The sequence below is a fragment of the Gouania willdenowi genome, chromosome 5 (genome assembly GCF_900634775.1).
Source record: "Gouania willdenowi chromosome 5, fGouWil2.1, whole genome shotgun sequence".
NCBI classification, from domain to species: Eukaryota; Metazoa; Chordata; class Actinopteri; order Blenniiformes; family Gobiesocidae; genus Gouania; species Gouania willdenowi.
The window spans coordinates 29,623,376-29,636,382 of NC_041048.1; the positions used below are offsets into that span (position 1 = coordinate 29,623,376).

The 13,007-nt window shown below is 39.3% G+C and overlaps 1 protein-coding gene across 3 annotated transcripts in view; it reads left to right on the plus strand.

Annotated features, from left to right (window-relative positions):
* klhdc8a (kelch domain containing 8A) overlaps positions 1 to 13,007 on the plus strand; it is a 68,263-nt gene that overhangs the window by 39,280 nt on the left and 15,976 nt on the right. For 2 of the 3 annotated variants that reach the window (XM_028448198.1, XM_028448199.1), the window contains exons 4-5: positions 2,374 to 2,538; positions 4,572 to 4,790. In XM_028448198.1, coding sequence (XP_028303999.1) covers positions 2,374 to 2,538; positions 4,572 to 4,790 — 384 coding nt within the window. The remainder of the gene's footprint in view (positions 1 to 2,373; positions 2,539 to 4,571; positions 4,791 to 13,007) is intronic. The other variant, XM_028448200.1, reaches the window with a different exon arrangement.

Consider the following 13,007-nt stretch of genomic DNA (forward strand, 5'->3'; position numbering starts at 1 on the left):
GTACACGTACCCCAGTTTGGGAACCAAAAACAGGCTCATTGAGTCCCCCCTGCTGCTCCTGCAGCCTTTGGCAGATTGCCAGAATGCACCACGACCGAGCAAAGAGAACCAATCAGAACCAGGGTTGTGTTTGATGGGCTGTCTGACAGCTGTTGCTCACAGTCCCCGCCCCTTTCCCAGAGATAGAGTGCTGTCTTTTTTACAGTGTATGGTCTGGAGGAATAGAAGATGGAATTGGTGACTTTTCTGCTTGAAAGATAATTACTGCTGCTTGATTTACATTATGTTTGATTTGTAATTGTTACACTTGAACTCTGTGTTGCATGTGTTGTTTGTGTGTGACTTTGGAAAGTTTGGAGACAGGTCAAGAGAGCAGCGGGGAGGGAGGGGGAGAGAGGGATCTGAGAGTTGCAGATTGCACCTTTAACTTTAAAACCTCCACATCCTAAACATTAAATCAAATCCCAGTAGTCTATTGAAATGAGTGATGATTGTCCATATCTACTGTGTTGTTCTCCCGAGGCTGTTTGACTGTGTGACACTGAAACTCTTTTAAGTTGGACATTTTTAGGATTAGAGCAGCACTGGTGGGTTGTCTCTCTCTCTCTCTCTCTCTCTCTCCAGCAGTCCCTGAAAGCACCACACACTCACATCCACCTCCACAGAACCCACCACACAGAGCAGGGGTCCTACGTAGATCCCACCACCATGATGTTGCTGGCCTTTGCATTTGCATTGCTGGCCTTTGCATTTCCTGTGTTCTGGTTATTTATGCAAAACAGCGTTCCATTTTGGCTCAGTACGGGACGCACCATTTAAAGGCCAAATAAGGAACGATTCCGTATTTTAAAGGACATGTGGCAACCCTATCTCCAAGTAGGGACACAAGAGTATGTAGCCGGCATTTATTACCCAGTGATATTGTGATTACGACAAATTGAAAACGAAGACCTCCGGAGACGATTTGAGTCAAATAGAGTGGCTGCAGCTGGGTTTTGGAGTGCTTTGCTAACTCAGATGACCAAAATCATCATTATACCAAGTGAGTTTGCATTTTATATTCTGTATTTAGTTATAGTAACAGGTGCATGTAGTATTCTAAGTTAAAACTGCAGTGTATGAGTTTTGTGAGGTGCTCCACGCTCCCTCCTCCCCTCCTGAACGATACTCACGTGCACGGGCACACTGTGGAACTGCTTGCGACTGTTTTCTCCATAGAGACTAGTAAAAATGTAGGAACTTTATTTTGTGCTATTGGAGAGTTATATGATGTTTTAGAGACATTAAAGCATGTATCAGTCACTTCTGTGAGGACAGTAGAGGCTCAGAGTCACCGCTGCTCACACACAAGCAGCCAAGCTGAACCAGATCAGAGCACACACACTCGGCCGCTCACACTGTCTTGTCATTGGACCGGAAGTGTTGTGCCTCACTCCGTCAAATGCGGAAGTAAATATTCGTTGCCTGGTGCAACAAGCCAATTGGGTGGTATGTGAGGACCACTTAAAGCCGAGCTGCTATGAGAGGGATCTGCGTGCTAAACTAATGGGCACCAAGCCAAAGTTACCTCTGAAACCAGACACAGTCTTACAGAATTCCTTCACATAAAGTCCTTCAATGCAGCTTGTAAATGTACTTGTTCAGAGCACTATGTTTCTGCTTACTATGGGCGGCTGTCAGGGCACTAACCGCATCACCACATTGGTCCCTCTTATTTCTTTGTGGCTAAATGATGAACTCTGTCGGGGGAACTTACCTGTTCGTTAGGGTGCCGTCTGATGCAGGTCATTGGAGGTAGTGGTGTCGAGAGTGCACACAGAACTATAACAACAGAAAAACTACACTTCCCACAATGTAAACAGACCTGTTACACCGCTTCCTCCCACAATGCATCATTTCTTTAAAGCGACAGGCCATCCCAAAAATGTACAAAGTGCGTCATATTGTGACTAAAATGCCGGCTCTCCATAGTTTATGCCCCAAGGTAGAAAAGCGTTCTAAAAAGTCTTTTTAAATATATTTTGTTCATTGGTGATACATTAAACACTTTTCCACTACAGATACCCTTTAACCATTTATTATTTATTTATACTTATTGGCCATTGGGTGTTAAAACCGTTGAAACGAAGACTGTGTGAATATATGCATATTTTAATCCCTACATCTATTTCTTCTTTTTCATCCATTTATTGCTGCCTCATTTGCTCATGTTTCAACTCTCAGTCAAACCTCCACACCTACGCTGTAGGAGGTGTCATGTCAATGTGTCAGACATGGACTGTTGCACAAGCATTCTAAATTTGTCATGTCTGTCACTTTGTCTTGTTACAAACAAAACTCTGATCTGGCCCGGTCTCTTTCTCTTTAATGCAGACAGCCGTGCTCTGGCAGTTGGAGGAATGGGTGCTGACCTGCTTCCTCGTGGCATCTTGCAGCAGTATGACCTTAGAAAGGATGTCTGGGCGCTACTGCCTCCCATGCCAACCCCACGATATGATGCCAACACACACCTTCTAGGAAACAAGCTCTATGTTGCAGGTATTACAGCCCAAAACAGGTCTGTAGCAATGTCTATGTGGTACTTCAGGTAAAAGTTGCATTCATAGAAAGACCCAAGATTTTTGAGCAGAACATTGTCAAATCTTAACCACACATAGGACTGAAGGCCACAAAACCAATCACGGCTGACCGATGCATTGTGTCAAAAGCAGGTTTTTAACCTGTGACCCCTACCATGTAGCTATGGCAAGCATTGCTCCACAAAACAACCAAGTCCTTATTAATGAAAATAAAGCTCTCAAAGCCTGATTAAAATAAAAATATCTAGGATGAGAAGAGCTAAGCCCTCTTGGACTATGCTGGAATTTCTGTTTCATTAAACTTAGATCCGTGAGGTAAAACACAGATTTACTGATTAGAGACGTCAGGACGCATTTGCGCCTGCGGCACCACAGATGGGTCAATCGAGGCCCACTGATGTGTTATTCATCCAATAAGCAGTCAGAGAAAAGCTTTGAGTAAAAGCTTCTCAGCCAATCACTGGCTTGTACCTGACATGTGGACTCTTAAGCCTGCCCACAGGCTGCAGCATCACCAGGTGGTCGCTGTCTGCATGCTTGTTTTCCAAGCAACTCTTAACTCTGGATTTACCAACAAGGGGTTGCCAACTGAGGTCGGTGCTCCTACTCCTCCTACTCGATAAAGACAAACTTCTTCTAAAATCATTTGTCTGACGTCCTTCAACAATGATGGCACCCATGCAGAACCACATGTTTTATACAGGAAACACACGCTTTGAAAAAAGATGCTTAATTTTGGAGGAGTAAATGTGGTAGAGACATTTTGATTAAAGTCCTAGCATAATTTGTTATTAGGATATCATGCTCCTTAAGATCTACAAAGGTTTCGATACTCTAAAGACAATAAATCTCCCGGGAATGATGGCATAACAGGCAAATTCTTCAAAGGTTTTAAAATATCAGTGGCCCCTTTCTTCTTTGCTATGTTTAAAGTGGCCAAAGATAGAGAAGAGCTACCACCAACTCTTAGACGAGGCTTGATTAAACATATCCACAAATCTGAATCTGTAAACTCAAGACCTTTAAGTTTGTTGAACAATGATGCCAAATTGTACAATCGCTATTACATTTTATGGACCAGTGAGCCATTAAATGTTTTTTTTGGATGAAGATAAGTATATTTTAAAAGCAATTTTCTGATTCAGTATTCTGGATCACAGGGTAGATGCAGTAAGCTTATAATAACAAATTACTTAAAGGTGCAGTCCGCAACTCTCAGATCCCTCTCTCCCCCTCCCTCCCCGCTGCTCTCTTGCCCTGCCTCCAAACTTTCCAAAGTCCCTCCCTCAGAGGAGCTAACAAGCTAGCGTTAGTCCGACAACAACATCACAGTAATATAACATGCTCTGTTAAAATCATATTACTGCAGCGCTTCTCTCTCTCTATGTGCCACACCTAGAGTGACAGTGTAAGTGACACACAGTGTCACTTACAGCAGCCACACAGAGGCAGCTGCGCGCACACAAACAACACATACATGCACTACAGAGTTCTCGTGTAACAATTACAAATCAAACATAATGTAAATCAAGCAGCAGTAATTACCTTTCAAACAGAAAAGTCACCAATTCCATCTTCTACTCCTCCAGACCATGCACTGTAAAAAAGATGGCGCTCTATCTCCGGGAAAGGGGCGGGGCCTGTGGGCAACAGCCGCCAGACAGCCCAAACACAATCCTGGCTCTGATTGGTTCTTTTTACTCGGTCGCGGTGCATTCTGGCAATCTGCCAAAGTCTGCAGGAGCAGCAGGGGGACTCAACACAAACTACTAGTTTGATGTAAAGCTGTCCTTACATAGTAACAGCTTTAGCAAATATGACAAAAAGATACTTTTATAAGAGTTGCAGATTGCACCTTTAAGAACATAAATCATTGGCAACTCATATGACGGGAGTGGAAGGTTTAAATCTATTGTCTGTGTTGAGTTTGAGCTAAAGTCATCTAAAGCTTGTTTGTAAATGAGAGACTAAATAACTGTATCTTTACTGAAGGTGGCCGTCACTGCAAGCGGCCGATGAAAGCCTTCGAGGTGTATGACACGGAGTGTCGCTCTTGGACAATGCTACCTCTGATGCCATGTAAACGTTCTTATGCTGGGGTGATATGGGACAAGGCTGGAAGACTGTCTGTGCTGGGTGGGCTGCGGCATGGTGGAGGACACCAAAGCTCCAAGTTCACCAAGAATGTGAACACTTTTGACACCAACCAAGGTAAAAACCCACACCCCCCATTATTTTCTCCAAAGTAAGGTCTACTTAATTTGATTTTAGTTTGATTTTTAATTCAGTAGTATATCACATCAATTGACATCTACACAAGTCTACACCTCAAACTTTTCTTATACTGACAAAATAGTTTCAGGTTTTGAAACGTATCTACACTACAGCATATCATAACTGGGTACACTGAATAGAGTTTTATTGCAGCAAAGACATTTGCACTTGGCCAATTTAGAAACTTCAACAGTCAATCAAACACACTTTTGGATCGTGGGAATACTTGGAGACATCCTACTCAAGCATAGAAGGAAACATCCAAACTTGACACAAAACAGTCCTCAGCCATTTCTCCAATTGCACATGAGCATCTTGCCGTAAGGTAAAAGTGCAACCACGACACTGGTGAAAACCACACCATTTTTTTCTAGTGAAACACTTTTAAAATGGACAAGTCATCAAGATCTAACATCCTAGATACAGTAGCTATCAATAAACTATAGTAGTATAAATATAAAGACTTATAGGTTTTAATCAGAGCTTTTATTTTTTTTATTCTTTTTGTTCTAACCTAGAGCTGCTGGTATGAAGCAGCTCCTCTTTACCTTAACAAGCAGTGATTTAATTCTCTCAGAGACCACATCACCCCGCACATACCAGTACTTCAAGGCAGAGAGAAGACAGGCAAAGGGTTGTCACTTCTGTGCCTGCCTCTCCAGAAATGACATCATGGGCCTCATCAGTTCTACCACTGCGGTGAAGTTTTCATTTATGACCTGGAGGCTGTGGAGCATGGCAGTGATCATGTCAGTGGCATGATCAGTTCCCACTGCTTCTGTTCCATGAACCAAATAAATGAAATGAATCTGCATCAGCCGCGACCCTGTTAAATGGGAATAAGCGGGTATGAAGATGGATGGAATCTGCATCAGCATCTCACTCCCTTTTTTTTTTTTTTCCTAAACACAGTTAACCTCAAATAAATTATGTATATTGGGAGTTTAGGATGGGCCCAAAGACAATATTGCTCATGTACATTTTTGCAAAGTCTGAATGAATCTTACTGAATTTGGTACAAGACAGGTAGGATGCAGGATTAAACGGGGTTGTTGTAGGATGGGACCAGTGATGCTGGCTGTGGAAACAGGGCATTTAAAAAGACAACTCTAAAATGAGCATTAAATGCTGTTGATTACCACATAGTTAAGTAATATGATTAAATAGGGTATTGTGTAACAACAAGATACAGGTCTTGCTGCTTTCCTCAATAATCTTAGGGTATTCTTGTTGTTTATGGACGGTATGCTGGTGTATACTTTTTGCTTAATTTTAGGTATTATCAAAGAAGGTTTTAAAACAAACTTCAATAAATGACTCACTGGTCAGCAGCTTTAGAAATGGCTGCTTTCCACTGTCCTCAATCATCATGATAACCCCGCCTCCCGCTCCCTGATGTAGTTGGTGCTTTGTTCTGGCCTTGCAAAGTTGGTAGCTGTAAGCACCAGTTTTTAGCACCTCAAGCCAGTGTTTTGTTGGTGGAAACATAAAGAACCGGATGGTAAACTTGGCATGAGCACAGAACTAGCACCAGCAACAGAAATGTGGAAATGGGGTATAATAAATATGTTCTGCACTTATTTTATCAATAATATATTCATATGGTTACTTCACCTGTATATTTTGATGATATGTGTATATATGCTATCTATATATGTGTATATATACTTTGATATGTGTATATATACTATCTATATTGATATTGTCATGATGGAGGAGATAGATGTTGAATTTTTGTTCACTAATGTATTTGAGAATTTTGGGAAATATGAGGGTCAAGAAACACCTGAACCATGGGGACGAAGGGTGGGTGTGTGTGTGTGTGTGTGTGTGTTGCAATGCTATATCATTTATTCATTGTTATTTATAAAACAATATTTATACAAAATACTTATACAAAAAGTACACAAAACGACAACAGAAATGCACAAAAATATACAAAAAGGCTCCAAAAACACATGACTCCAAAAAACATACATTTCAGAAAAATACACCAAACAACAAAAATATGAAAATGACTAAAAATATATAAAAATAATTATTTATACAAAAAATACACACAATGACAACAGAAATGGACAAAACTACACCAAAAAAGGTACACAAAATGACTCCAGAATCACACTAGAATGGCAACAAAAAACAATAATTATACAAAAAATGTACAAAAAGACAACAGAGAGATACAAAAATACACAAAATGACTCCAAAAAACATACCATACAGCAGGGGTGCTCAATACGTCGATCGCAATCTACCAGTCGATCGCAAAAGTAGTATTGGTAGATCGCATGGCATTAAAAAAATAGACGTCAGCAGCTGATGTCAGCCTATCATCCATCCCGTCACTTGATTGATATACAGGGCAGCCAGTCAGAATACAACTGATTTTTTCTGACCTTTAGGTCACAGCGCAAACAACGGCGCTAAGTCCAGCAAAACTAACAAGCTAGTCAGCGAGTTAGCTCCAATTATAAGCCCTCGCTTTTTTTTTTTCAACTAAGGAAAGCTCATGTCATTTTCTAAGTGCGTTTGCCTCATCTGCCAGTCTGCCATCGCAATACTAACGAGAAATACGACACCGTCTTCTCGCCGAAAAGCGAGCTGAGAAAGAGAAAGGTGAATGAACCAAAATCCCAGTTCTCCGCTCAGCAGTCATTTTTCACACAACATACTTCAAAAGCAAAAGCCGCCACCGAAGCATCGTTCCGGGTGAGTCACGTCATCGTTAATAACAAGAAGGCCTTCCAAAATGGAGAGAATAATAGTAAATGAGGCATTCGTTAAAGCAACTGACTCATTGTTCCGAGACTTTAAAAATAAGGCAGAAATATTATCTTCAATCAAAGCTCTGCTGCTGTTGAGGAATATTGACTGCGCCATATGATATTCATTTAATGCAATTTACATTTTACCTAAATTTGAGTGTTAGCCATTTGGATGTTTTCACAATCAAACTCAGCCAGCCTTGCTGTTGGAATGTTTATTGCCTTGTGAACCAGGGAAGTTGCTCCTTCACGGGCTGGTCTGCTGAGCAGACCAGCCCGTCAGCACCGTAAAAAATATTTTTTCCTTCCCTTCTTTGTTTAAAGCTAAAGCTTTAAACAACACCTGTTAAGTTTCAGGTTTCTGATCAGATCCTGATATGTGTGTCTGTGGCTGTTGTCCCTCAGTGTAGCTTTTGGCTCTGCTGCACTCAGGACCTTGCAATGGAGGGTCTAACTCGGACACTCATCTTCACTTTGTAATAATAAAATGTTATGTTTATATCAAGAAGGTGTCCGCAGAGAATTCTTCACATCATCACATCAACAATAGGATAAAGGGGAAACCACCACACTGTCAAGAAGTACAGTTACATGATGCTGTGAAGCCATGGCTAAGGATGTAACCCATCAAATGTGGAAGGACATCAGTGATTGTGAGTGTTCGAATCTACTGACGTGAGTGACACAGCCGAGATGTGCATTTTCTTTCGTATGGTGTTTAGTGATATCACTGCAAAAGAGGAACTATTAACAGTACTTCCCATGAAAGAACACACACAAGGAGAGGACATATTTCAGTTGTTTAAAAACTTTATTGAGAAAACTCAGCTCCCAGTGTACAAATTGGTGTCTATCACCACGGATGGAGCACCCGCAATGGTTGGCTGCGTGAATTAATTTATTGCCAAGTGTAGGCAGGACGATGCTTTCCCAGACTTCCTGAATTACCATTGCATAATCCACCAACAAGAGATCATGAATGTGGCAACAAAGATCGCCTGTTTTATTCGAGCCAGATCTCTTCAAAGACGGTTATTCCGTGCACATCTGGAGAAGGCTGACTGCAACCACTCTGAGTTGTTGCTACATACTGACGTGAGATGGCTTAGTGGAGGAAAATTCCTGCAAAGATTTCTGTCCTGAGATTAAGGAGTTTTTCTTTGTAGCTGGACATGCAGAATACAAGCAACTAAATGACGATCAGTGGCTGTTAGACTTCGAATTTTTTACCGATCTGAGAAACATGTTGAATGACCTTAATCTACAGCTGCAAGGAAAAGACAAAACAGTGATCAATATAATCAGCTCAGTTAATGCTTTCAAATGAAAGATGCAACATGATTTTGCTTAATTTTCAGAACCTCGCGTCAGAACTGGAAACGCAAGGGAAGACCTGTGTGCAACTTGACAGTGCTACACAAAGCAGATTGACAATTGTCTGTCAGAGTTTGACAAATGTTTTCAAGACTTTTCTTTGCCATATTCATGTGCTATCCTTTCCGGGAAGATGCTGAGGTTGATTCACTCGCATCAAAAATTGCAACACTGTTTCAGCTGAACTCTTCTGTAGTGTAAAATGAGATTTTGACTCTACAAGCCGAAATTGAGCTGAAGTCAAGAGCTCATGGACAGTTCTGGAACTTACTCAGTACTTACTCAGTACCGTTCCACCATGATTGATGAACATTTGGAAGTGTGCTTGAGGCTGGCTGTCAGCAGCTACTGTCCGGACTTAGCATCCCTGGCTGATTCAGTTCAGTGCAAGTCATCAAAGTAAACTCAGGTAATTACAAAAATGTTCATAGTTAATTATGTTGAGTTGGGCAATATTAGCTCATGCGGTTATGAAAGGTACATCAACATACATTGTACTTATAAAGAATCCTCAATATATTTGAAAATAAATATATGTTAAATATGTGTTTTGCATTTTTGTAGTGGGTATATCATTGTGACTTGGTCATTTTATAAGTAGCTCACATGCTGAAAAAGTGTGAGCACCCCTGCCATACAGAAAGAAACAACAAACAAAGAAAATATAAAAATGAGTAAAAAAAACAAACATGTATCATGCGCATCTTCCATAGAATTAAACCAGGGAAATTACACACACTAATTTAATTTGCACCCACAAAACTACCCCTTTATAACAGTACAGAGTATGTACACCTCTTTGTACATCCAACCTTCAAACACATTCTCATTTGGCTATAATTGACAACTCTAATTAAGCCCCCAAATGTTTTATTCCAATGTTCCAAAATGGGTGGGATGTGGGGGTGGGCTCTCCAGTGATTGGCTCTCGCCCGCATTGTTTTAGAACACTGATGATGTCATCAACAGTGATGTCATCAGAGTCCCAATTAGAATATTCTAGCCATCATCAAACCTGTCATCAAAACCTGGTAGACGTTTCTATTCAGCACTGTAGCCAGGCACACAAAGTCACAGCTCTGTTGAACCTTCTATTCCTGTCAACCTGAGCAGTGACAACGTCATGAACTTCTTTACTGATGAAATTCCAATTGTCCCTCTTGCAGCAGTGGTAAATAATTTCTTAAATATAGCAGCTCCTGAAATAACTTCAACATGCAGATTTTAATAACACAAATTCACTTTTATTAGTCTATCTGAGCTGACCTCAAATAGTGCGTCTAAACCAAAAACCTGTCTTTTGGATTCATTCCCAACTCCACTGTTTAAAGATTTTTTCTACTGATTAGCACTAATATGATGAATTGAAATCTCTAGGTTATATGCCACAGGCCTTTAAAACCGCTGTAATCAAACCTCTCCTTAAAAAGCCTCCCCTGGATCCAAGTTATTTGTCCAATATAGACTTTTCTTTTATTTCCAAAATTTTTGAAAAAATCATTGCAGGTCAACTATGTGAACATCTACATAGGAACAATTTATACGAGAGCTTTCAGGCTGTCTTTAGAGCCCATTATAGTACAGACTATCTTAGTAAAATGAACCAATGATCTCTTTTTAGCCTCAGACAGAGGGTTGATCTCGGTACTGGTCCTCTTAGATCTCAGTGCACCCTTTGATACAGTGGATCATTATTTATTGCTGCAGACACTGGAATGTCTTTTTGGGATTAAAGAAACATCACTAGGTTGGTTGAAATCCTATTTATCCAACATAACCCACCTTGTTCATGTTAATAATCTCTCCTCAGAGCACGCCAGAGTTAATCATGGAGTTCCACAAGGTTCAGTTTTAGGACCAATATTCTTTAATTTATATTGCATTATATTAACATTATCAGAGAACATAATATAAGTTTCCATTGCTATGTGGATGATACACAGCTTTATTTTTCAATGAAATCATTTGAAACTCATCAGTTATTAAAACTCCAGGCCTGTCTCTGGATGTTGTCTCTGGATGGCATTACTCTGTCACCCAGTACCACAGTAAAAAACTGAGGAGTTATTTTTGAAACCAATTTATCCTTTAATTCTCATACTAAGCAAATCTCAAGGACAGTCTTCTTCCACCACCATAATATCTCTAAAACCAGCAATAAATAAACGTTTTGCAACTTGCAAAACGTGTATTTTTCCCGGTACGTCCGCGTCTCTCTTAGCAAGACGTGCGTGTGTGTGAAGATAACGCGTGGAGGAGATGGATGTAGACACACACACACACACACACACACACACACAGTATTTATAATAAAAATATACTAAATGAGTAAATTAAAACAAACTAAACAATATTTATACAAAAAGTACATAAAATTACAACAGAAATGCATAAAAATATACAAAAATGCTCCAAAAACACACAAAATTACTCCAAAAAACATACATTACAAAAAAATACATCAAACCAAAAAAAATAAAAATGAGTAAAAAAAACAACAAACACATTCATCATGCACGTTTCTTATAAAATTAAACAATTTGCAAAACGTTTATTTTTCGTGGTACTTCCGGGTCTCTCTTAGCAAGATGCGTGTGTGAAGATAACGCACGGAGATGGATGTAGACACACACACACACACACACACATACAGTATTTATAATAAAAATATACTAAATGTGTAAAATACAACAAAAAACTAAACAATATTATTACAAAAATGACTCTAGAATAACACTACAATGTCAACAAAAAACAATAATTATACAAAAAAATGCACATAAAGACAACTGAAAGACAAAAAATACACAATGATGACTTCAAAAACATACATTACAGAAAAATACAACAAAAATATGAAAATGGCTCAAAATACACATAACTATATGTTTTGGTCCTGTGTGGCATTGGGTGGGTTTTGGGGTTCTATATTTGATGCTTACTCACATGTGTGTAGCAGAAAGATTGATCCCAATCCGATTACCGCATTTGGTGTTGTCCCAAATGGACATGGATTGACTACGCCATTGCCCTTTCATCACTTTTGGCCCGCAGACTCATTTTAACATAGTGGAAGGACGTACAACCTCCTTCCTTTATTCAGTGGGTACGAGAGTTGATGATGTGTTTGCAAATTGAATATCTAAGGTACAGCTTACGTGGCTCACTAAGTAAATATCATAGGACATGGTCGCCCTTCATTGCATATGTTGAAGGTTTGCCTTTTACTTGAGTGGGATGTGTAATGCAAAATTCAATCATTGAGGAGTTGGGTTGTGCAGCCTATTGTATTGTATTGTATTGAATTGTATGTTTTTTTTTTTTGCTTTTGTTTTTGTGTGTGTTTAATTAAATTTTATGGATATCTTTTCACAATATTGAGGGCTCATGTGCCGCTGGTTGGCATTGTGGTGTAAATCTCTGTAAAATAAGTTTGAGCAAGCCCTGATTCTTGAAATGTTTGTATAAAACTGAAAAATCTTTAAATAAAGTGTTCAAAAAAATAAAATAAAAAATACACAAAACTAAATAGTTATATAAAAAATACACAAAACTAAATATTTACACAAAAAATACACAAAATGACTCCTGAATCACACTACAATGGCAACAAAAACAATAATTATACTAAAAATGCACAAAAACACAATAGAATGATACAAAAATACACATGACTCAAAAACATCCATTACAGAAAAATACACCAAACAAAAAAATATAAATGTGAGTAAAAAACAAACAACAAACATTTATCATGCACATGTCCCATAGAATTAAACCAGGAAAATTGCACCCACATTTTTCACCCGCAATTATACCCCTTATGCACATGAATGCATACTTCCGACGGGCACTGTACTAGTATAAATGAATGAACCAAATAAGTGAATGCTGAAGCCATAGCTTACATATAGTAATATGTCTACAAGTCTCTTTTTCTCTATGCATGAAGACAAAATGTTGATATCCATTGAGAAGGTGTCAAATGCAACTGCATTCTTGTATTTACTAC